Here is a 22,598-nt window from a genome sequence, read left to right as displayed (position 1 = left end):
CAGTGCTTTCAGGTCCTCCACTCGGTGCAGACTAACCGCCCTGCCGGTGGGGATCTTTACATCTTCAAAGGCAGACTTCATTAAGGGACTGTCCATAACACTTTTCTTGCCCATGAAATGCCCTTAAAACAAACACATCAACATAAACTGTTTTTTACAGGGTAAAAAAAAATATGAAGAAATGAGCCGGGATAGTTCTATTTGTCTTACCTGTCGCCCAGAGATTCCCCTTTGGAGTCATCCTGATCTTTGAAACTTTATTTCTCAGTTCAGTTAAATCAGGAGTCATTGAAGATGTCATTGCAATGTAGTAGACGAGAATGAAAGAAGACAGGAATCCTGCTCTGCAGATCTTTGTCAAATTGCCTTTCATTCCTCAAACTTGTTCGGTGTGCAGCCGGTTAACTAAGATCTCTTTGCTCCCGTTACTTTGTGGCCAGGCACTTATAGTGAGAGAGGATGGACTTTATATTCTAACGTGATGAGTTCATCGGTCGTTGGTTTTGTTATTGAATCTGGGATGGATGACTGGTGTCAATCAGACTTGCTATGATGACGATAAATTAGATGACCTCAGTTCAAACGCACAAATGATCATGACCAAATACCATTTCAACACAAGACAAAAGAGCAGATAGATAATTAAATGCACCAATTTATTTCTAGGTACTTTGACGTAAACATTACAGCAAGGCACATGTGCCACCGCATGCTGAACAGACGTAATGGCTTAAGAAATGCTGAGAGTCGTGGGGTTCATTGGCTACTTATGTACACATGTTACTTTCCTACTTGAGACTTTGCTTTACACAATATCAAAAGTACAAATACCTTTCAACAAGCATTAAAAAGGAACAAATAGTGAGATTCTTTTCAGTTTCTGCAGTTCAACAGCTGCAGCTGGGTAAATGAAGGATGTAAGATTACAGAGGAACAAAGTGCTTACACAGCACTTAAATAGAAAAGTTCACTTGCGGGTTAAGTCAATATGACCATATAACCTTGACGTCATTCCCCAAATAATTTATAAAATTCAATAATGTGGGATAGTACATTTCACAAACTATTTTTTCTTTACATTGCACTGAGGTTACCTGCAACTCCTCAACTCTTTTTTTTTAACAATCACTGCCATTAAACATGGAGGTAGGAACTGTCACATATTCAAAACAAATCAGGGAGGTGCTGCTTTTACAAATCAGGACGTGCAAACCGAAGTACCCTCCGCTCGCTGCGTCATTCCAAAATCATTAGAGAATTAACAAACTCTACTGATCACGCTAGTAATGTTATCGTCATTATGTCAACAGGTCCCGATTTAAAAAAACACCATCTCCAATATGCCGCCAAACTTCACTTTCACACACCTGCTCTGGATCCTCCAGAACAATGTACCCTGATTTGACATCAACGTTCACTTGCCTGAAAAATACACTTGTGGCAATTTGAGGTATTTTCAATACTGCTGCACCACACACACCTCACACATACCTCTCCAAGCTTCACCTTAACACTCGTTCACAAAATACACGTAAAAGCACAGATTTGGGACAACACATGCACCCATGACTCAAACACGTTCACCTAAAGACTCAAAAGCATTTGCCAGCAAAGCAAAATGCGTAAATACGCAAAAGAAAGTCTTAGTAGGCTTTGCTTAGCAAGACAACTCTTCTGTATTTAAATCAGGATTGTTTTACAATTAACGGTTTACCAAGAATGCAGAGATTTTACTTTAAATGAACACCGAACTATAGCATGTTTTCTAATAAGTGGCAACTACAAATCTAGCTTTGTACTGCAAATTATTCGCAACAGTCATAACATAGAAACTGCAACCTGGATACCATTCAGGTAATAATGTGCGGTATTAAATACAAAAAAGCCTTTGAAATAAAAGTTGATGACAAAAAGGCCAAAATCCACCTCTTCCCTTTGACATCGATCAATACTAAAACTAAAAAATGACGACCATGCGGTGTCTCGCGTCAAGGTGGATGGAACATTCCGGGAAAGAACAAATAATATCTATAAGAAAAGCTTCAGGTGTAATAAGTCTGCGTGGCAAGATGAATACATTACCAACATGCAAAGTTAAGTAAAAGCAATCGAAAACTTAATTTTAATTTGTCCTCTCATTCATGAAAATAGCGTCCTTTATTAATTGTCAAGGATGTGCTTGAATAGACTGCACAGCCTCTGAATAACTGAAATAAAATTGAATTGAATTGGCCGAACATACAGAACATCAACCCCTCGTTACGTTCACATGAACACTGAAGATACTAAAGCAGAAGGAGTCTCCCTACGGGAGAGATGCCGCCTGTATCGGAGAGTGTGCGCCTTGTTTCACATTACCGTCCGGGGTCTCGTCACAGGGACCCGGACTCACTCGCTCTGCTACTCGCGGGGGCTCAGGTTCGTTTCGGCCCCGGCAACAAGTCATCGACCTCGTCCCTGTCCGCTGATCTAACTGGCTCATCAACCTGCACCTTCTGCCTCGACCCGACCTCCTCTCCTCTTTTCCCCACCCCCTCTGTTTCTTTGACTTTGTGCACGATGAAACGATGTCTGTTGAGGGACGACGGAGACGTGAAACACAGGCCGCAGTGACGGCACTGCGGGGTGCTTTTGTCCGTTTTATGCTGCGGTATGTGCCGCTGGAACTGTGCACCGTCATCTGTGACGAAGCCACATTTTGAACAGCGGAACTGAGTCTTCAGACGTTTCGCTGGAGGAGCGCCAAGACCGCGAGCGCCCTCCTGCGCCTCCACCTGTGTGTCTACGGCGGGTCGCTCTGATAAGAGCCCCTGCAAAGCACAGAAGCCGCACACTTAAAACAATGGGGATTAGTGAGATTCCTAACATTTGATTTGTGCTTGCAGTCATTATTGGTCGTTCTGTTAAACAATCAAATGTAAATAAATACCTTGCCAAAAGCCTTTTTTGAATCCTGGACGGTTGTTTTCGGCATTTGGCTAAGATCCGGATTTTTGATTCCGTGCATTAAACTGATGTGGTTCTTCAACATGACGCTGGTGGTGAATGTGGTCTTGGTGTCCGTGCAATACCTGAAGTGTAGACAAGATGGATGTGAATTTCAATCATTTGATAAGTTGTGACAGCTGGGATTTTCAAACATCAAACTCTTACCAGCAAGTGTAAATTTTCTTTTTTCCATCATGGTCACTGCGAATGTGTCTTCTCAGACTGGTTGTAGAGTTGAAAGACTGCTCGCAATGTCGACATGGATACTTCTTAACTGACTGTTGAATAAAATGATAAAAGAAAAGGTGTGTTAAAATAAGCTTCAGAGATAGTAATGCAATGTTCCTTCCGTGGTAATTATTATCTTCTAATGAGTTCATAATCTACGGACAGATAAACATTAAGAGATTTTCATCTTTAATCGTAACTAATAAACTGAATTTGTCACATTAAAATTACATCCATCTGAAATGCGCCACGCTTCGCTAAGGAGGGTAGTTTGAAAAACAGCAGCAGTCGGCCAGCAGCTGCTGGCTGGCTGCTGGCCGAAGTACAAATTAGAATCTCGACGACCAAATTCAAGCAATTAATAAACATGGTGTCATGAAGATGAGAATTACCAACAGAGTCAAGACAGCATGATGCTTCAATCCATTAAATCTACACACACTGACCTCAGGAAACAAGACACACTGTCCCCAGAACATTACCTCATTTCTGAAAGGAGTATTTTGTAGAAAATTCTAATGAGATTCTTTATTAGTAATCAGTATGTGGATATAAAGGAAAATAACAAAACTGTAATGCAATCTTTTTAAAACAAACAAACACAGAAGACACCACTGGAGCCATATTGAAATATCCAGCATCTAATACGTAATCTAGTCTCATAATGAAAACTTAATACAGCTCATTTCTGAATGGTCAACCTTTGACCGTTTGACAAAACAGATAAACTTCTATTTGAATCCATCCAACCACACCTTTCACAACGCTGTGATATCTTATTACAAGGGGGCGCAGTAGACGTTCACGTAATCGAGTCATTTATGACCTCTCACCTTCTTGTGGTTGGTCTTCACGTGAGCAACATAAGAGTCCCGTTCAGGGAACCACTGGAGACATTCGCCACATGTCCAGCCAGTGGGCTTCCCACGAGGGCTTCTGTCCCGCTCAGCCTCTTTTCTGGGGCCCTCTGTGTGTTTAACCGGGCACTGCGTCTTCTGTTGCTGAACAGAATTAGCATCCTGGTTGCAGTCGGGATTGTCCGTCTGTTCACTTGTCCGTTCCGTCTCTGCTGTCGTGTTTCCTACGTGAACTCCCTGCAGGAGAGGAAATACATGGAAACCCCCCCGACATGAAACAAAGTATTCACCTTTTGCACGGCTGCAATATACAATTTCATCACAATAACCATGGCCCAAGTATCCAACTTTTTTCACATTATGAAAGTGTGAAAATGTACTTATCGGTTTATATTGTTAATTCGGGATTGTATATTTTCATCTTATTTTTCTTCTCTTATATTGCACATATTGCAAGTCAAATTCCTCCATGTGTAACATATGTGGCGATAAATGGCTTCTGATTCTGATTCTAAAAAATGTAACCAAGTTCTTAAATAATTGCACGATGAAATCCAACCCACAAATGAATGCAAGATAAATCCACATATCCCTTACGTGAGAAAAATGAAAGAAATAGAAAACCTTGAAGTGATGCATTAACAACTGCTTTTGTGGAAAGACCGAGTTGCATTCGGGACACTTGAATACACACGTAACACGCTTGCTGGCGTTTTGATGGAAATGCTGCAGCAGCGACTGCTTTTTCTTGAAAACCATCTCACATGAACACTTAAAGATTGTCCTGCAAAAGAAAAAGAAAACAGCTCAAATTAACCATAAACATAAATGTGCGACCTTTAAGCGTCAGATTGTGCGGTGCGGACTCACAGAGGGGACACTTTGCTTCCGCTGTGTTTATTTTTTAAATACACTTCGCAGGGTTGAAGGGTTTTGAACACCATATCGCAGTGAAGACATCTGGATGAGGGGGAAACATAATAACACTTTTTGTAACACTCTACCAAACGCTTTCAAGGGCTTCTGTTTTTTGTTTTTTTTCCCTGCTTGCTTACTTACTTGTACCAAGCTTTGCGAGCATAGTGCAGACAGTTTTCCCTGACATGTTTCTGTATGTCTGCAGAACGACGCTGGGCGCCACACTCGGGACAGCAGTAAGGGGACTTGTGTGCGTGGATGCGCTGGTGAGCCCTAAAGCTGCACTTGTTGGGCAATAACATCGAGCACACCTTGCACATCTGAGGAACGAGAGCAGGGTCAAAAAGGACTAACGCAAAATATAGAAAATATAAACGCTGGTCACCAAAGCCTTTAAAAGGATAACTAGTGATTTTATATAATTTTCTTGCCGTCAACAAATCCCATTAAAATATATAAATACTACCATTTTCAAACATGTGTCTTCAGTAGGAACTTGGAGGTGAGCGCCGCAGGCTTTCACCGGACATTTGTTGACAGACACAAAAACATCCTTCAACAATTCAATAAAACATCCACTCACAAGTCCTTCCCCTTCTTCTGCCGGCCTCTGGTAGTGGCACGCCAGTGCTTTGTGGTCAGGAAACTGCTTGCTACACTCCAGGCAACGGCGCTGGCGCTGCATGGCGCTGTCTGGATACAGGGGCAGGACAGGCTGACCTTTACGCGACGGCGAGTCGTGAGAGTCCACATTCACGGCACTCTGAGGCACAAACATCAGCTCCTCTGCGATGGGTTTCATTTGGAGCTGCGTGCACTGCATCATCACGCCGCTGTTCTTGTGCTCCCTCGCATGCGCCAGCAAGGCACACTTGTTGAAGAACACCATTGTCTTTCCACAGTGTGTGCATCCGACTTCAATGTGAACACTCCTCCTGCTGTAGTGATACGCGAGGCTACTCTCCAGCCCGAAGGAGTCCCCGCACTCGAGGCAGCAGTACCCGCGCGCCGGTAGGTTGATGTTGCTGTCTGGCGGGGGGTTCAGGTCGGGCACGTACGTAGGCACAGGATTGGCACGGTTCAACCGTCTGTTTAAGGTTACCGCCTCTGTGTTGGTAACGGACGCGCGAGCACACGGGCTGGGCAATTTGACTTGGTGCACAAGCGGGACGGTGCTGTCGACCGCGGAGGTCGGCGCGCGTTGGCTTTGAGGATGAGGCGTGGATCGCGCCGCCGCAGAAGCAGCCACGCTGTGAGGGACCAGGTTCAGGCTAGCTAAGTGCATTGCTTTGGGAAGGAAACTGGTGGTACTTGGGCCTCTTGTAGCCGAGCCTCTCTTTAGTTTCTGCCCCTGCTGTGCAGCAGAATGCTTGACCAGACCACCAGTCTTATGGAATAATGTGGCACAATGTGTTGTGCCTGACCTCCGGGAGTTGACCCCTGATTGTTTGACTAAAGCTCTTGGTGAAGACGTACTTTCCGGCGTACGTTTGGTTTGCGCGCCAACAATCCTATCAACGGACGCACTTTGAGACTGACGAGGAGACACGTTGCAGGAAGAATCTTCACTAATCAGACTCTGAGAGGGAGAAGCTTCATACGCGGAGTTATTTTCATCGGTTTCCGAATCAGGCAGAACGCTGGTGACTGTATGCTTGATCTGCCCAGTTGTGGTTTTGATGGTTTTAATTCTTACCCTCGGTATGGCAGGGGGCGACCCAGTTGCCACCGCCGGGGATGCTTTGCCACTACTGTCACTGCATATGCTTACGGGACTGTCGGAGGGTTTCCAGAACCGTTTCACAGCTTCAAGTGGACTCTGCGGGGATATAGGCACGCTGGAGGGCGCTTTTGTAGAGTCATTCCGTACAGCGGAGGACTCGCTGGGAGTTTTCTGCTCGCTGGGATCTTCTCTAGCATTTAGAGCGACCAGAGCCCCAAAGCAAGAAGATAATTTAGATGTCTGAGATTTGACATGTGGATAAGTTGGGGCATCCGATGTGGTTTCCGAGTTACCGCTGGGCTCATTACAGCTCTGGTTAACCCCTGGTGGGGGAAGTGCACTGTGTAATCCAAGTGTTTTATCTGTCACACGGTTGTCAGAAGACTCTTCGCTTGTACTTCTTTCCTCTCTACTCCTCTCAGTGTTCATGGGAATATAGTCCTTTTGGCAGTCATCGAACACGCTGAAGTCCATTTTGGGGGGATTTTCCAGGATGGAAGAGTGTACAAATTCTGAAGCTTCAGGGAAACCGGGTCTGTCTTGTTTTGGATGCATTTCATTTCTACTGCACAGAGTGTCTTCAGGCTCAGGGCTGGAGATGGGACTAAAATCAGAAAGTGTCTGGGAAAATATTGCTGTTCCATCAGGTTTGGGATGAATAGACGCATTTCCAAAAAGCTCTCTTGAATGATCCCCATTCAAACCAGAGACAAACGATTTAGAAAATAAAGTGTTGGTTGCCTCAACAGAGCATGTGGAGGTCTCGTGTCCACTGAATCCATTTTGCGAAGCCGGTTCGAAATCTTCCAACGACTCCTGGCGACTTGTGTTTTTCACGATTACACTTACAGCGGGAATATCTTCTGCGATGACAGCTTGGTTACTCAGTAAGCTGTCATCGAGACACATCCCCGTGTGTTTCAGCGGACTGACCGTCTCTTCGTGGCTTCCCTGGATGGGCTCCTTGGCATCCAACCCAGTGGCATCTGGGATGTCAAATGCTGCCAGCAGATCATCGAAGTCGGGGGTTTTCATGTCACCCATGGCTGCACAGTCGCATTAACCTACGGGGAACATACAGAGTTAGTTAAATGACTTGTCTTTCAATTTACACCGTAAGCATTACAGGCAAGGCGTGAGTAAATGTTGTGTGTGCTAACGTTAGCTTTAGCTGCCAAGTCAAACGTTACCAGCTTCGCGGCTAACGATAGCGTATCGAATAGATCATGCATTAACACATTCACACACACATATAACGTTACATATGAACACATATACACTTAACGCAAGTAACACAACGTTACCGAGTATTCACGTTAAGTATTTAACAGGCCGAACTAGCTACATTCATGTTGTTTAGTTGTTGACGTAACGCTAGCTAGCAAGATAGTCAGCTAGCCGAGCACCTTCATCACGGAGCCAAGACAGCAAGTTAGCAATCTAGCAAAGCAACACGCTATTGTGTAAATCATTTTGCCAAACTAGCAAACTCGCCACTGAGTGAAACACGCGTGGGCTTACCATTTGATCCGGTTGTGTTTACCAGCTCTAGTTAATCAGCTGTAAGGCTAGTAAGCTGTAGACGCTTAGTGTTGGCAAGCTAGGTTTGTCGCTAGAAGGGTTTCATAGCTAGGCTACGAGCTAATAGCTACTAGCGTTAACTTCGTTTTCCTGTTCCGTTAGATGGGCGACTCAAGCCCTCAGCGATGTCTTACAGACGAGAGGCGGCTCCATAACCGCCTGGTGACTTCCCAGGCCTGGAGCACGCATTGGTGTTAACATATTAAGGCCTCTGGTAAAATGTATTATGGACCCCCTAACTAGTCCATACGGGGCAACATGAGCTTCCCTGGTGAAGTCCAAATAAATAAAATGGGGAACATTGCACTGCACACAGTGAGCTGCAATTTAAAACTCTGTCCATGATTCAAATGCTGTTAACTAAGTGACAATTGGGTGGTGTTGCTCTGGTGCTGTGTGTTCTGCTTAGCTACAGCTATTACACTCAAATTCATGAGAAATGATTGAGTTCACCAGCAAAACATGACTCCTTTGTTTGGCTCCCCATTCTTCAATCCGTTTTGACTGGTTGCTTCAATGGCGTTTTGTTGCTGTATCATCCAGATATAAATAGAATAAAGCATGCATCAATACCAGTATTGGTTGTTTTTTGCAGCCTACTGTGCTGTACACCTCACGGTGGTGTTATAGAGAAAGATGCTTATGTTGTTTTACTGTTTGATGGTAATAATCAACACCAAGGATTTTCTGGCAAGCTGCATGAATACTGATTTGAACTGCTAATTAGACCCATCAGTGTTCATTCATTTGAAGACATTGTTGGGGGAAATTGTTGAGCCTGCGTGGGGTGAGGCTCTCAGGAATGTGACCTTTGATGTGAGCCGGTGACTTAAGGCAGTCCAGGGTGAGATAAGACACAGATGAAATCATACGTGCCCTGACTGACCTTTTAGATGTTGTTGATTGTCTGGGTCCATAAAGGGAGGGTCACAGGGTCACCCCTGCATCATCTGGTACTTTTCCAACACTCCTCTTGAGGGGTGGGCTGTCCTGTGCTGAGGCAGCACAAACCTCCCTAAGTGTATAAAACCTCCTGTTCTTCTCTTTGACTTGGTCAGATCTTCCTGCTCCTTTTGGGGGAAGGAACATCTGTCCCTTTTCAGCTGAATTGTAGTCATTTGACTTCTGTCTGTGCTTACGACTTGTGCTGATGATTTCTATATTCTGTATCTTTTTCCTTTACTCTAGTTAGTAATAAATACTTAATCACAAAGCAAGCTCAAGATACTTTTGATTTCTCACATGGGCTAAATCCACAAATTTCCACCACAAACTTGGCGACGAGGATGGGATGGGCGCGTGATCTGGACTCTGACGGACGGACAGGAGGACATATGGTATAGGTGATTCCTCCCTGAGGGTGAGAAGCTGCCGTCCCGAGACCTGGATTGCCGATCCATCCAGTTCAAGAAAAGAAACGACGAACACACGGTGAGAGATCAAAATTATTTTTTAGGCAGACAGAGTCATGACAAAAGGGTTTTAGGCCTCACAACGAGTGTGTTGTAGACAGACGTGTCTGGGTCACCTGTGGTATTCGTCACAAGGTTGCAACATCCTGTGTCTGAAGTTCACAGGCGCAACTTTGGATTAATGCAGTAGGCTGAGTGGCCAGAGAAAGCAACGGTCAATGACTTGCCTTAGTTATGCATGTGGTATTTCTCCGTTTGTGCGCACCTTTATAGGCGCGTACACTCCGGGTATACAGATACAGATAACTAAATGTGTAGTGTTCAGAGTAAAGGGGAGACAGGTGATAACCATGAGACTAATATCCTGCCACTATTGTGTAAATTTATGTCAGAGCGTTATCCTGGCAGTTTGAATCAAGTACAAAAATGGGTTGAATTGGGGTTCCCTCCAAAGGGGAGTTTGAGTAAGAATCATTTGGAGCAGTTGGAATTGCAACTTAGGGGGAAGGAGGAGAACGATGCAGCTCAGCATGCAGGCCTGTCGGGAAGAAAGCAGAAGAAGAATGTGGTATGTAAGGCAGATTGGGAAGCTTTCAAGATGTGGAAGTATGAGTCGGAGAGAAAGGAGAGACAGAGGTTGGTAGCATTTAATTCATTAAAGACCAAAGATCCTACAAAAAGTTCTGAAACGTGTACCCCTTCTAACCCCAAAACACTTTATCCTTGTTTTTATGAGTTCCTGAGGAGATTGGTGGACACGGATCTGGACTCCCCCCCTCCCCTCACTGCTCCTCCAGCTCCAGCCTTCATGAGCCCACAGTCTCCTCAGCAGGAAGCAGCACAAACAACCTTTCCTCGGCTTGACAACAGCCCACCAGGAGCGAAGCCAGATTCAACCTCCAACACCAGCCAGACGACCTTTCCACCTACTGTGACCCGCTCGCAGGCTCAACAAAGGCGGGCCTTGCTCAAAAAAAAAAAAAAAAGAGACGTTGTTCGATCCTGCAGCTTCTTTTCCAGTCGAGGGTGCGCAAGGGCCGATGCTGGTTCTCAGACCCTGGTCAGATGCCGATGTAACCAAGGCAATGAGCCACGTCTGCAGTCCTAAGGACAATCTTGCTAAGCGGGAGACTGATTTTTAGCAATTTGTCAGAAAATACCATCCTAGCATGTCAGAGCTGCGGCGTCTGATGTGCAGACTTCTGACACATGGCTATCACAAGGTTCAGAGTGTGTTCAACACCACAAGAATGGCTGCTCGCCTTAAAGATCCTGATTGTGAGCACGGCACAGATGTGGACATTAGAAGTGCTGTAGATGCTCTCATTGTGTTGGTAAAAGAACAATTTCCTCTGAGACTGAACCTCCCCACCGTCACCTCTATGACACAAGGGCCACAAGAAACATGCAGCTCCTTCCTGACACGCCTGACGACAGCTTTTGACATCCGCAGTGGCCTTTAGCCACCTGATCCGATGGGGGCACAGCCCCTGATGCCATATGAAGTCCATCTGAAAGAACATTTTATAGGCAGAATGAGACCTGAGCTACGGATGTTGAAGAGATCATGTGTTACCTGGAAAATGTGTGCTCTTGCAGACATCCTTCAGCACGCTGAACACGCTGAAGATGAGTTACACAAGAAAGAGGACAAACTAAAAGGTTTTGAAAAGGCTCAGTATGCAATGTTTACGTGCTTGCAGTGCCAACAATTTGCCCAAGGCCAACGTGGAAGAGGAAGAGGTTATGGAAGAGATCGTGGCAGAGGCAGATCGGACATATGGGAATTATGATCCAAACGTGTGTTACAATTGTGGACAACAAGGACATTGGCGAGCAGAGTGTCCTGAGCACATGAGGATGAGACACATCACACGTCTGACTGAGGGAGGCAGAGGGAGGGGCGGACCCCAGAGACGGATCACCCTACCACGATGAGAAAGTAACGCACCCTACACACACTCAGAAACGAAACAAAATAGTTGCAGACACACACACACACACACACACACATCTTAGATTGCATGTCGAGTTATATTCAGAAATTTCCATAATTAACGTTGACGATTTCTTGCCATCCGGTAACACTTGTAGTTGACTCAAGAGCATTTGGCATTGTGTTTGAGCTCAACATCAGATACACACACGGAAAAAAAAAAAAAAAAACTAAATTGCAATTATTTTAGATGTGTAACTACAGTCCAAAAACCCTCCTGTATGTATATGGATGAAAACTACTGGCATACTTTGATGCATTAATTACTCATGACCATGTAAAATTGCGCATACACACGGTAGAAGATTACAGTCATTACATTGCACATCCCATGTAAGCACAGGGCGAGATAGAAGGTATGTGGAGGTACAGCATGACCAAAAGTTGGAGAAAGAGAGATTATGGTTGAAGCATGTGTATTGGTCAGAGGAGGCTGCTGCTGTCTCTGTATCTCTCTCTCCTTCCCAAAGGAAAAAAAAAAAAAAGGTGTTGATTGATTCTACTCCACATTTCATTGGCTAAACCATCTCACTGGGATACAGGATCTTGGTCCATGGTTGCATGAGTGTGTCTCGGCCTAAAGTTCAGACCGGGTGCAGAGGATCCTCATGAAGAATATAGCGCTAGTGGTAATGTAGATCACACTACGTTGATCACTCGAGTAGTGTACACAGAACAGTAGAGCTCGTTGAGGAATACACACAACACGCAGACTTGTATAGCCTCCCAAACAAGAAGACATAAGCTGGTTTGTTTTTTTTCTTTTTTGGGCGCGGCTATAAATGGATAGGATGTCCAGTGGGTTACCACGGAAGTCAGGTGTATTCCACAGAAGCGCTTAGGAACATCTACATAATTTATAACTCCCTGCAGAGTCGGCTCATCTAAATTATGTGGCTGATATGATGATTTGCAGCCCATCAAAGGAGGCTTGTAAAATTGATACAATTTGGCTACTTAAACATTTGGCAGAGAACAGACATAAGGCTTGCCTACGAAAACTTAAATTTGCTCTAGAACAAGTGACTTATCTGGGACATGTGATCACAGCTGAGGGCAAAATCCCTCTCTCCCAAACGTATTGGGGCAATTCAATTGGTACAAAAAACGAATTATGAGTTTTTTGGGGATGGCTTCATACTGTAGACAGTGGATCCCAAATTATTCAGAAAAAGAGGCACCTCTCTCGTTCATGGTCCACGGTAAAGGCCTCAGCGCGCATGACAAACTGACTTGGACTACTGAAGCTGGAAAGGCTTTTCAGGACTTAAAGACTTCCTTATCACAGGCCCCGACTCTGGGCCTACCGAGACCCAACTTACCGTAGACCCAGTTCATAAACCAGAAGGACTGTTAAATGACATCAGTTTTGTGTCATCTTCATGGAGGACAACTTAGGCCTGTTGCCTACTTCTCCTCAAAACTTGACCCTGTTGCTTCGGGTCTTCCTCTCTGTTTGCGAGCAGTGGCAGCAGCCGAGAGAGACATTTTAGCATCATGTGACATTGTGGGCTTCTGTGATGTCCCACTCATGGTCCCACTTACTGTCTCTCATATCTTACATGCCCAGAAGACTTCTCACCTCTCTGCTCAGAGATGGTTCAGGTATCCTACAACATAACGTAATTGTCAAACGATGCAATGTCCTTAACCCAGCTACACTTCTTCCAACTGCAGATGACAGAGAGCTTCATGACTGTGTGGAAGTCTTGCAGCAGACATGCATACCAAGGCCTGATCTGTTGGACACACCTCTTCCCAATGCAGATCTTGAGCTGTTTGTAGACGGCTCCGCTTCTCGCTCACCAGACACGGGTTTTCAGTGGTTACATCACACAGCACACTTGTTAGTGGCGGGCTTCCTTCACACTTCTCAGTAGACAGTAGGCCCTGTTTGCCACGTGCTCTCTTCCACATTTATGCTAAGTTGTCTCACGGAAAAGATCACGTGGGCAAAGGGGGGATGTGCACTGCTATAAATGAGCATGCTGAGATATTGTGCTAACCTCTCCCCTTCACTCTCAGCACTGCACGGAGAGGTGTAAGCGGCGCTTCCATCCACAGCTACAGCAATCCAGCACCACCCGAAACCAGGAGACTGGGTCCTCATTAAGGATCACTGGAGAAAGCACTGGAAGCAGAGACGCTACACGGGGCCCTTCCAAGTACCCCTGACCACGGAGACGGCAGTAAGGTGGAAGGGAAAGCGACGTGGGTCCACGCTAGCCACTGCAAACGCATCCCGGATCCAGGAGACGAAGGAGCACCTCCATCTGGTTCCGGTTAAGGGGTTGCAGGGTGGAGAGCCCTCCCCCACTGCAGTGTTCCAAGACACCAACGGGCCCAGCAGAGACGGCAGGGACGGCAGAGACAGCAGAGATGACAACCACCTGAAGAACAGCGATAGAAGACAGATCTCCAGCGCCAAAGAACACTTAGGAAGCATGGTTGGAGCCTGAGAATGAACATGTGCATATCACTGACGCTGGCAACATTTGTGCTGATTCCCCTCACGATCAATGAACTACAACCTCCTTATGTGAACATCACGGATTCCAGCCTTCTCCATCTCTCCAATAGAGAATTTCAGGAAGTTTCCACTGTCCAGCAAAACAATGCGCCGAGACAGAGTGTTTGCTCTACACAATCGAACATGATGCATGGGTTAAAATAGAAAGTCACGTAAATGAAATTGTGTATGTTGCCAGGTTGGGCGAAGAATATGTACTGTGTGGGTGCACGGAAGATTTGGTTTAGGAGATCCACCATTCTGGTGCAGTAAACCACGATTGTGTCAGGAGATACCAGCCCACACTGGCTCCAGCAACTGGAGGGAGGCATGCAAAAGAACTTACCGGCCTGTCAGCGAGACACAGCCTAAAACAGTACCACCTGAAATAATTTACGAGGCCGTTAAACCACAGGCCCTGACCTCCCGCAGGCCAGAACAGCCCCCACCAAAGCAACTTGGAGGCGAGGGTTGATCTCTCTCAATTGTCCGAGAGGGAGGACTGAGAAGGAGGGTTGTAAAGTTTACATGTTACGGCTGAGCACGCCGCACTCAGGTCGCTGGTCAGTCCTGGACTCGGAGGATTTTAGGACTCAGACAAACGACACTTGCACGGTGACTCTAAGCCCTAAATATGACATGAGTTGGGAATACCGTTCTGGTGCGCTCAACCTGCAGACTGTACAACAGAGCCAGCCCACTTCACTCGGCTAGATTGGCAGTATGCATGCAAGTAAGCCTAACGTTAAGAACTTCCTACCCGTACACCACCGTACAAGCATGACAATATTGCGTTGACTATTATGAAGGATTTTGCTAACAAAAGGAATGTCTAATTGTTGGATATGTCAGCATATGCCCATTTCATCTAGAGCACCTATGCTGGTTCCTGTTCCATTCACGGAAGCCGACTGGGATGTCATGGGGTGGCCTGAGCTATCTCATCGATTTGTGAGTAATGATGAAGACTGTTACACTCCTCCACCGCACACGGCGACAACAGCGCAAAGCACAGTTGCCTATGAAGGTTGTTTTGTCACAAACGTTAAATCAATGCTATGTTTTATTTTGAAAACAGGAAATGTGATGTAATTTGTCAGGTGACAGGAACCAGGAAGTCAATGAAGAATATGGCTCAGAACTGCTGTTTGTATTGGTAGCTTTTCAATCCAGTTGAGTCTGCATGCATCCTATACCTTTTTGATAGCATCGTTGGTACGTATTGATTTGTTTTATTGTTCATTATCATCTCAGGTGATTATTTTTGTGACAATGTTTAGTTTGGATATTTTTGTGCACATGGCCTATTGAGTCATTCGGGTTGGTAACTGCACTGCTATGGTTGTCATTAAAGTCCATATGACTTAATAAATAACAAAGTAAATAAGCATAAATATATAAAGTAGCCGTCGAAGAAAATGCACTTCATTTGTATTTATTATGTCTTTTGTGTGTTTTAGTTTTACTCTTTCTCATGTCAATAAACCTGTGGACAACGGACCATTGTCTTCAGAGTCGTGATGTCAGAAAAGAGTTCGTCTAACTGCCAAGGTGTATCGGAGCGCATATACCGAGGGCGGCATAGTAAAACAACGCTTTCTACCGGGCAAGATAACGCAGCCAACTGACAGATGCTACGAACAACGTCATCACACGCAACCAGTGGATGACCATCACAGCGGTGTCTAAACAGAGGTACGTCAACAGACAACGCCATGTCCGAGAAAGCAACTTCATTAAAGACGCGGTCCCGCGCTACATGTTCTGCTACATACTCAAGTGTATCATCGACGGGGTCTGCTGCTGCAAAAGCGAGAGCGAGAGCAGAGGCAGCAAAGGCACGCATGTCCTACGCTAAAGAGGAAATGAGCCTGAAGATAGAAAAAGCTAAGCTAGAAGCCTCAATAGAAATGCTCAAATACAAGAAAGAGACAGCTGCAGCTGTAGCTGAGGCCGAAGTCCTTGAAGCTGCGGTAGAGGCAAATAGTGAAAGACAAAGTTTGATGTCAAACTTGGAATCTGCACAACGCACAGAACAATATGTGATTGACCAAGCTGAATCACTAAACACAGACGCTCAGCTGCTTGATGATGGTGTTGTCGCAAAAAGAGAGCCAAGCCAAAACTACGAAACTCCAACTTCATCTATCAAACCTGAAGCAGACTCATTCCATCCGGCTCAAGCCAATATATTTTCCCATCATACACAAAGCCACAATGCAGCTTCTCAACCAACTCGCCTCACCTCACAGCAGCCTTACATCTACGAAGATGAGAAGGTCCACACGACACACAATGTTCGGTTTGACAACCGCAATGCTACTCCTGAGCAAGGTCTTAGACGTCAAAACGACAAAAGTCATCCCGCTCTTAAATCCTACCCCACATCTTCAAACAACAATAATGAAAACTCCAACATTAGCGACTTTGTAAGATACTTTGCTCGTCGTGAGCTTGTGGCAACAGGCCTGCTTCAATTCAACGACAGACCTCAGAACTACAGAGCCTGGAAACGTTCTTTCCAGAACGCAACCAGAGGGTTGGACCTGACACCAAGTGAGGAAATGGATCTCCTGTTTAAATGGCTCGGCAAAGAGTCATCAGAACATGTCGAGCACATAAGAGCAATACACATCAACCATCCAGCGGCAGGCTTGGCCATGATATGGGACAGACTAGAACAATCTTATGGTTCTGCGGAAGTAATAGAAGATGCTCTGTTCAAACGTATTGACGCCTTCCCAAAATTAACAAATCGAGATTATTCCAAACTAACAAAGTTGAGTGATCTTTTAAAGGAACTAGAGTTAGCCAAAGATGAAGGAGACCTGCCCGGTCTCTCTTTCCTCGATACAGCAAGAGGCGTTAACCCTATTGTACAGAAGCTCCCCTTTGGTCTGCAGGAAAAGTGGGCGTCAGTTGGGGCATCCTACAAGCAGCAATATCACTTGTCATATCCTCCCTTTGCCTGCTTTGTAAACTTTGTTAGCCATGAAGCTAGTGTCAAAAATGACCCAAGTTTCAACTTTTTCTCTTACTCAGACATGTCTCTTAGGACAGAAAAAACAACTTGGAAGCCAAACAGACAACGTGAAGTCTCTGTTCACAAAACAGAGATATTTCCAAAAGATACCTCTGGTCCTAGGGAACCCCCAACATAATTCGCTGACTGTGAACAACTGTGTCCAATCCACAAAAAACCTCACCCCATACGCAAATGCCGTGCATTCAGAGAAAAGCCCATTGCAGACCGGAAGACATTCTTAAAAGAGAATAACATCTGTTTCAAATGCTGCGCTTCATCATCACATATTGCAAGGAACTGCACATTTAATGTTCGATGTTATGAATGTAAAAGTGAAAAACACCACACAGCGCTTCACCCTGGACCTGCACCTTGGGTTGAAGACACAAACTCGGTTCCAGAGCATGGCGGGGAGGAGGATAGCTTTCCACAACCCCATGTCGCCACCAAATGTACAGATGTCTGTGGCGGAGACATGACGGGCCGATCCTGTTCTAAAGTATCCCTCGTGAAAGTGTATCCAACCGGCCACGCTGACAAAGCAGTGAAAATGTACGTGATCCTGGACGAACAGAGCAACAGATCACTAGTTCGTTCACAGTTCTTCGAAATCTTCAATGACCAAAGTCCAAGTGCTCCTTACTCATTGAAAACATGTGCTGGAGTAAAGAAAGCGACAGGAAGAAGGGCCAGTGGCTACATTGTGGAATCTTTGGATAAGACCGTCAGCATTCCACTACCCAGCCTCATAGAATGTGATGACATTCCAAATAACAGAGATGAGATTCCAACTCCAAATGCAGCCTTTCATCACGCACACTTAAAGTCAGTTGCACACCTCATCCCAGAGATCGACCCACAGGCCCAAATTATGCTTCTCTTAGGTCGGGATATTCTCAGGGTTCATAAGGTCCGCAAACAGGTCAATGGCTCACACAACCTGCCCTATGCTCAAAAGTTGGATCTGGGATGGGTCATCGTGGGCAATGCGTGTTTAGGTCGCGTTCATAAGCCACCAACAGTCAGCGCCTTCTACACTAACACCACAGAACGGGGACGCCCCACTCTCTTTGACCCATGTCCTAACGTGTTCCGGGTAAAGGAAAGTTACAGTGACACCCAGGCCACAAACCACCTCCAACCACATTTTGTGGAGATACCAAACTGTGATGTTGACAGCCTAGGACATAACATATTCAAGCAGGCCAAAGACGACAACAACATTGCTCCATCTATCCAGGACATCTCCTTTATGGAAATAATGAAAGATGGACTAACAAAAGATGCAAACAACAGTTGGGTAGCTCCATTACCCTTTAAATGCCCACGTCAAAGGCTCCCCAACAACAGGCCACAGGCAGTGAACCGTCTCAAGTTGCTAAGGCGCCAGTTTGAAAAGAGGCCTGAAAAGAGAGACCACTTTCTCATTTTCATGGACAAGATGTTCAAGAATGGTCACGCTGAGCTGGCCCCTCCTCCCAGTGTGGGTGGAGAACAGTGGTACCTGCCAATATTTGGGGTGTACCATCCAAGAAAACCAAACCAAATCCGAGTAGTCTTCGATTCCAGCGCCCAGTACAACGGTGTGTCACTCAACGACGTGCTGTTGACTGGGCCTGATCTGAACAACACACTGCTCGGTGTACTGTTGCGCTTTAGAAAGGAAGCAATCGCTTTTACAACGGACATAGAGCAGATGTTCTATTGTTTTTCAGTGAGGGAAGACGATAGGAACTTCCTACGTTTTCTATGGTTCCAAGATAACGACCCCTCCAAAGACATTGTGGAGTATCGAATGACGGTCCACGTCTTTGGAAATAGTCCTTCACCGGCAGTAGCGATTCATGGATTGCACCAGTCTGTTCAGGTCAGTGAACTCCACATTGACGCTGACGTCCAACGTTTTGTGATGCGCGACTTCTATGTAGACGATGGGTTAAAGTCCCTACCCACAGTCGAAGCTGCAGTCAACTTGCTGAAAAAAACACAGGATATTCTCTCCAAATCCAACCTAAGACTACACAAGATCGCAGCAAACAACAAGGAGGTCATGGAGGCCTTTCCGGCTGAAGATCGTGCAAAAGACCTTAAAGACCTTGACCTCAGTGCAGATGCGCTGCCGATGCAGCGTAGTCTAGGTATCAATTGGGACCTCGAGACCGACTGCTTCCATTTCAGCGTCTCCGATGAGAAGAGACCATACACTCGACGGGGTGTCTTGTCAACAATCAACAGCCTCTACGATCCTCTAGGGTTTGTAGCGCCAGTCACAATACAAGGCAAGGCTATTCTGAGAGAGCTAACAACTGAGAAAGGTGACTGGGACTCGCCTTTGCCTCGAGAAATGGAGGAATCATGGACATCGTGGAGAACATCCTTAACAGAACTGTCCCAGCTGTCTATTCCCAGAGCCTACACTACAACTTCCCCCGCAACAGCTGTCAGAAGGGAATTGTGCGTATTTTCTGACGCATCCACCAAAGCTATTGCCGCTGTGGCATACCTAAAAGTAACTGACTCTGCTGGAAATAACCATGTCGGATTTGTAATGGGCAAAGCCAAGCTGGCCCCCCGTCCTGAGCAAACAATTCCGAGACTGGAACTTTGCGCAGCAGTGCTTGGAGTGGAGTTAGCAGACCTAATCTCGACAGAATTAGACCTTCAGCTCGATGCTACAACCTTCCACTCAGACAGCAAGGTGGTCCTTGGCTACATTTCTAATGAAACTAGGCGCTTTTATGTGTATGTAAGTAACCGGGTATTGCGTATCCGAAGATCCTCTCGCCCAGATCAATGGCGCTATGTGTCAACAGAACAGAACCCCGCAGACCACGCTACACGTGCTGTCACTGCAGGCCGTTTGAATGACACAAACTGGCTGAGCGGGCCCAAATCTCTGTACACACCGGAGACCAGTACCTCAGAGAGCACCCATGAACTTGTGGACCCGAGTGCAGACTCAGACATTCGCCCTCTGGTATCCACTTTGAGCACTACGACAACATCCAACCAGCTCGGTTCTCAGCGATTCGCAAGGTTCTCATCCTGGAAGTCGCTAACTCGGGCCATTATTCGCCTCATACACATAGCTCGCCTTTTCAACAGCACCTTGAAGAACAGCCTTTGTAAAGGCTGGCATCACTGCAAAACAGGATTCAATTTTGAGGAATCTAATCAAGCATCGCACATCATCATTCGAGCAGTACAGGAGGAAGCCTACAGTCAAGAGATCAAATGTGTCCAAAAACATAAGGCCTAGTGGAGTGAACTGTCTAGGATTTATTGGGTGGCGTGTATTCACGCCAAGCGGGGAGTGTTTTGTCACAAACGTTAAATCAATGCTATGTTTTATTTTGAAAACAGGAAATGTGATGTAATTTGTCAGGTGACAGGAACCAGGAAGTCAATGAAGAATATGGCTCAGAACTGCTGTTTGTATTGGTAGCTTTTCAATCCAGTTGAGTCTGCATGCATCCTATACCTTTTTGATAGCATCGTTGGTACGTATTGATTTGTTTTATTGTTCATTATCATCTCAGGTGATTATTTTTGTGACAATGTTTAGTTTGGATATTTTTGTGCACATGGCCTATTGAGTCATTCGGGTTGGTAACTGCACTGCTATGGTTGTCATTAAAGTCCATATGACTTAATAAATAACAAAGTAAATAAGCATAAATATATAAAGTAGCCGTCGAAGAAAATGCACTTCATTTGTATTTATTATGTCTTTTGTGTGTTTTAGTTTTACTCTTTCTCATGTCAATAAACCTGTGGACAACGGACCATTGTCTTCAGAGTCGTGATGTCAGAAAAGAGTTCGTCTAACTGCCAAGGTGTATCGGAGCGCATATACCGAGGGCGGCATAAAGGTGAAAAGGGGGAAGTTGTACGTTTTGCAGTTAAGCGGTTCAATCATGAAAATAGACCTATAGATATTAATTAATTAATTATAGGTATTAATTTAATAATATTAAAGTGATGTTGGTTAGATTCCGGTCCATCCCTTAACCAACGTTATCACTTTCTAGGTGGTTCCTCTCTAGGTACGAGTGACTGTAGTGAATTACATCAAACACATGGTACTACAAAATAGAATGGCTCTGGACCTCGTTGTGGCTGCACAAGGCTTGGTATGCAAAGCAATTCATACTGTATGTTGCGCTTACATCTCCGATGCAACGTCATCAGTTTATGATGTGGTGGCAGACACAGAACGGGGCAGTAAGGAATTGCATGAAGACCACAACTGGAATCCGTTTGGGGAAGTACAGGCATTTGTTGGATCATAGGGACCTTCTCTCTTCAAGGAACTGCTAGGGGAAGTAGGGGGCATCAATCTGTCTGTAATTGTTATAACCCTAATTGTAACTGTTTTAAAGCTCTTGTAAGGAAGGTTGTTAGCACTCATGTATCAGTTGAACACACAAGTACTACTATACGGTGTCCGGTTCAGGAATGGACACCCTATCCGGATAGCTCTGACAGTGATGATGAGTGTGAGGATTGTGTGTAACTAGACAGCATGTATGTGTTAATGTTTAGCAAGAGTTTTCAAAGTACTTAGAAGTTAATGATTCTGTTCTGAATCTTTGTGAATTTACACCACTGATGTATGTTCTAAGAGTTTTTTTTGTTGTTTAATTTTCTTTCTTAATTTCGATTTGGTTGTTGTTTAGAGTTTCTTAAGTTGATTCCTGATGGTCAAAAAATGACAAAAAGAGAGGGATGTTGGGGGGAAATTGTTGAGCCTGCGTGGGGTGAGGCTCTCAGGAATGTGACCTTTGATGTGAGCCGGTGACTTAAGGCAGTCCAGGGTGAGATAAGACACAGATGAAATCATACCTGACTGACCTTTTAGATGTTGTCGATTGTCTGGGTCCATAAAGGGAGGGTCACAGGGTCACCCCTACATCATCTGGTACTTTTCCAACACTCCTCTTGAGGGGTGGGCTCTCCTGTCCTGAGGCAGCACAAACGCCCCTAAGTGTATAAAACCTCCTATTCTTCTCTTTAACTTGGTCAGATCTTCCTGCTCCTTTTGGGGGAAGGAACATCTGTCCCTTTTCAGCTGAATTGTAGTCATTTGACTTCTGTCTGTGCTTACGACTTGTGCTGATGATTTCTATATTCTGTATCTTTTTCCTTTACTCTAGTTAGTAATAAATACTTAATCACAAAGCAAGCTCAAGATACTTTTGATTTCTCACATGGGCTAAATCCACAAATTTCCACCACAGACATCACTCCTCATACTGTGATCTGGAATTATATTAAACATGAACCTGTCAGTTTCCCTGTGTTATTTTCCATTTCCAAGTATTTACTATTTATGAGCTACTGTCACTTGACATTTTTTAG

At 45.1% G+C, this 22,598-nt stretch overlaps 2 protein-coding genes and 3 long non-coding RNA genes across 5 annotated transcripts; 4 read left to right on the top strand and 1 right to left on the bottom strand.

The window, feature by feature from the left end:
• Positions 1-635: 635 nt before the first annotated feature.
• On the bottom strand, positions 636-8,721 carry LOC120812687 (zinc finger protein 592-like). Its single transcript, XM_040168851.2, has 9 exons — positions 8,236-8,721; positions 5,575-7,778; positions 5,133-5,311; positions 4,944-5,033; positions 4,698-4,857; positions 4,050-4,310; positions 3,154-3,266; positions 2,930-3,071; positions 636-2,810 (listed from the first exon to the last, which is right to left on the bottom strand). Exons 2-9 carry the CDS (start codon positions 7,756-7,758, stop codon positions 2,415-2,417), a joined length of 3,525 nt encoding a protein of 1,174 aa, XP_040024785.2. The 5' UTR covers positions 7,759-7,778; positions 8,236-8,721; the 3' UTR covers positions 636-2,414.
• An 866-nt stretch (positions 8,722-9,587) lies between these two features.
• LOC144391298 (uncharacterized) lies at positions 9,588-22,418 on the top strand. The gene is made up of 3 exons (XR_013455210.1): positions 9,588-9,726; positions 13,729-15,239; positions 21,110-22,418. It is a non-coding gene; the product is annotated as an uncharacterized LOC144391298 (long non-coding RNA).
• Positions 15,289-15,708, top strand: LOC144391299 (uncharacterized). Its single transcript, XR_013455211.1, has 2 exons — positions 15,289-15,427; positions 15,673-15,708. It is a non-coding gene; the product is annotated as an uncharacterized LOC144391299 (long non-coding RNA).
• LOC144391301 (uncharacterized) lies at positions 15,770-21,018 on the top strand. The gene is made up of 2 exons (XR_013455212.1): positions 15,770-15,907; positions 20,983-21,018. It is a non-coding gene; the product is annotated as an uncharacterized LOC144391301 (long non-coding RNA).
• LOC120814806 (uncharacterized) lies at positions 17,167-20,629 on the top strand. The gene has a single exon (XM_078097923.1). The coding sequence runs from the start codon at positions 17,713-17,715 to the stop codon at positions 20,494-20,496; it is 2,784 nt and encodes a 927-aa protein (XP_077954049.1). The 5' UTR covers positions 17,167-17,712; the 3' UTR covers positions 20,497-20,629.
• Positions 22,419-22,598: the final 180 nt, after the last annotated feature.

Source organism: Gasterosteus aculeatus, chromosome Y, assembly GCF_964276395.1.
Source record: "Gasterosteus aculeatus chromosome Y, fGasAcu3.hap1.1, whole genome shotgun sequence".
Lineage (NCBI taxonomy): Eukaryota > Metazoa > Chordata > Actinopteri > Perciformes > Gasterosteidae > Gasterosteus > Gasterosteus aculeatus.
This window is presented reverse-complemented; position numbering and strand designations above follow the sequence as displayed.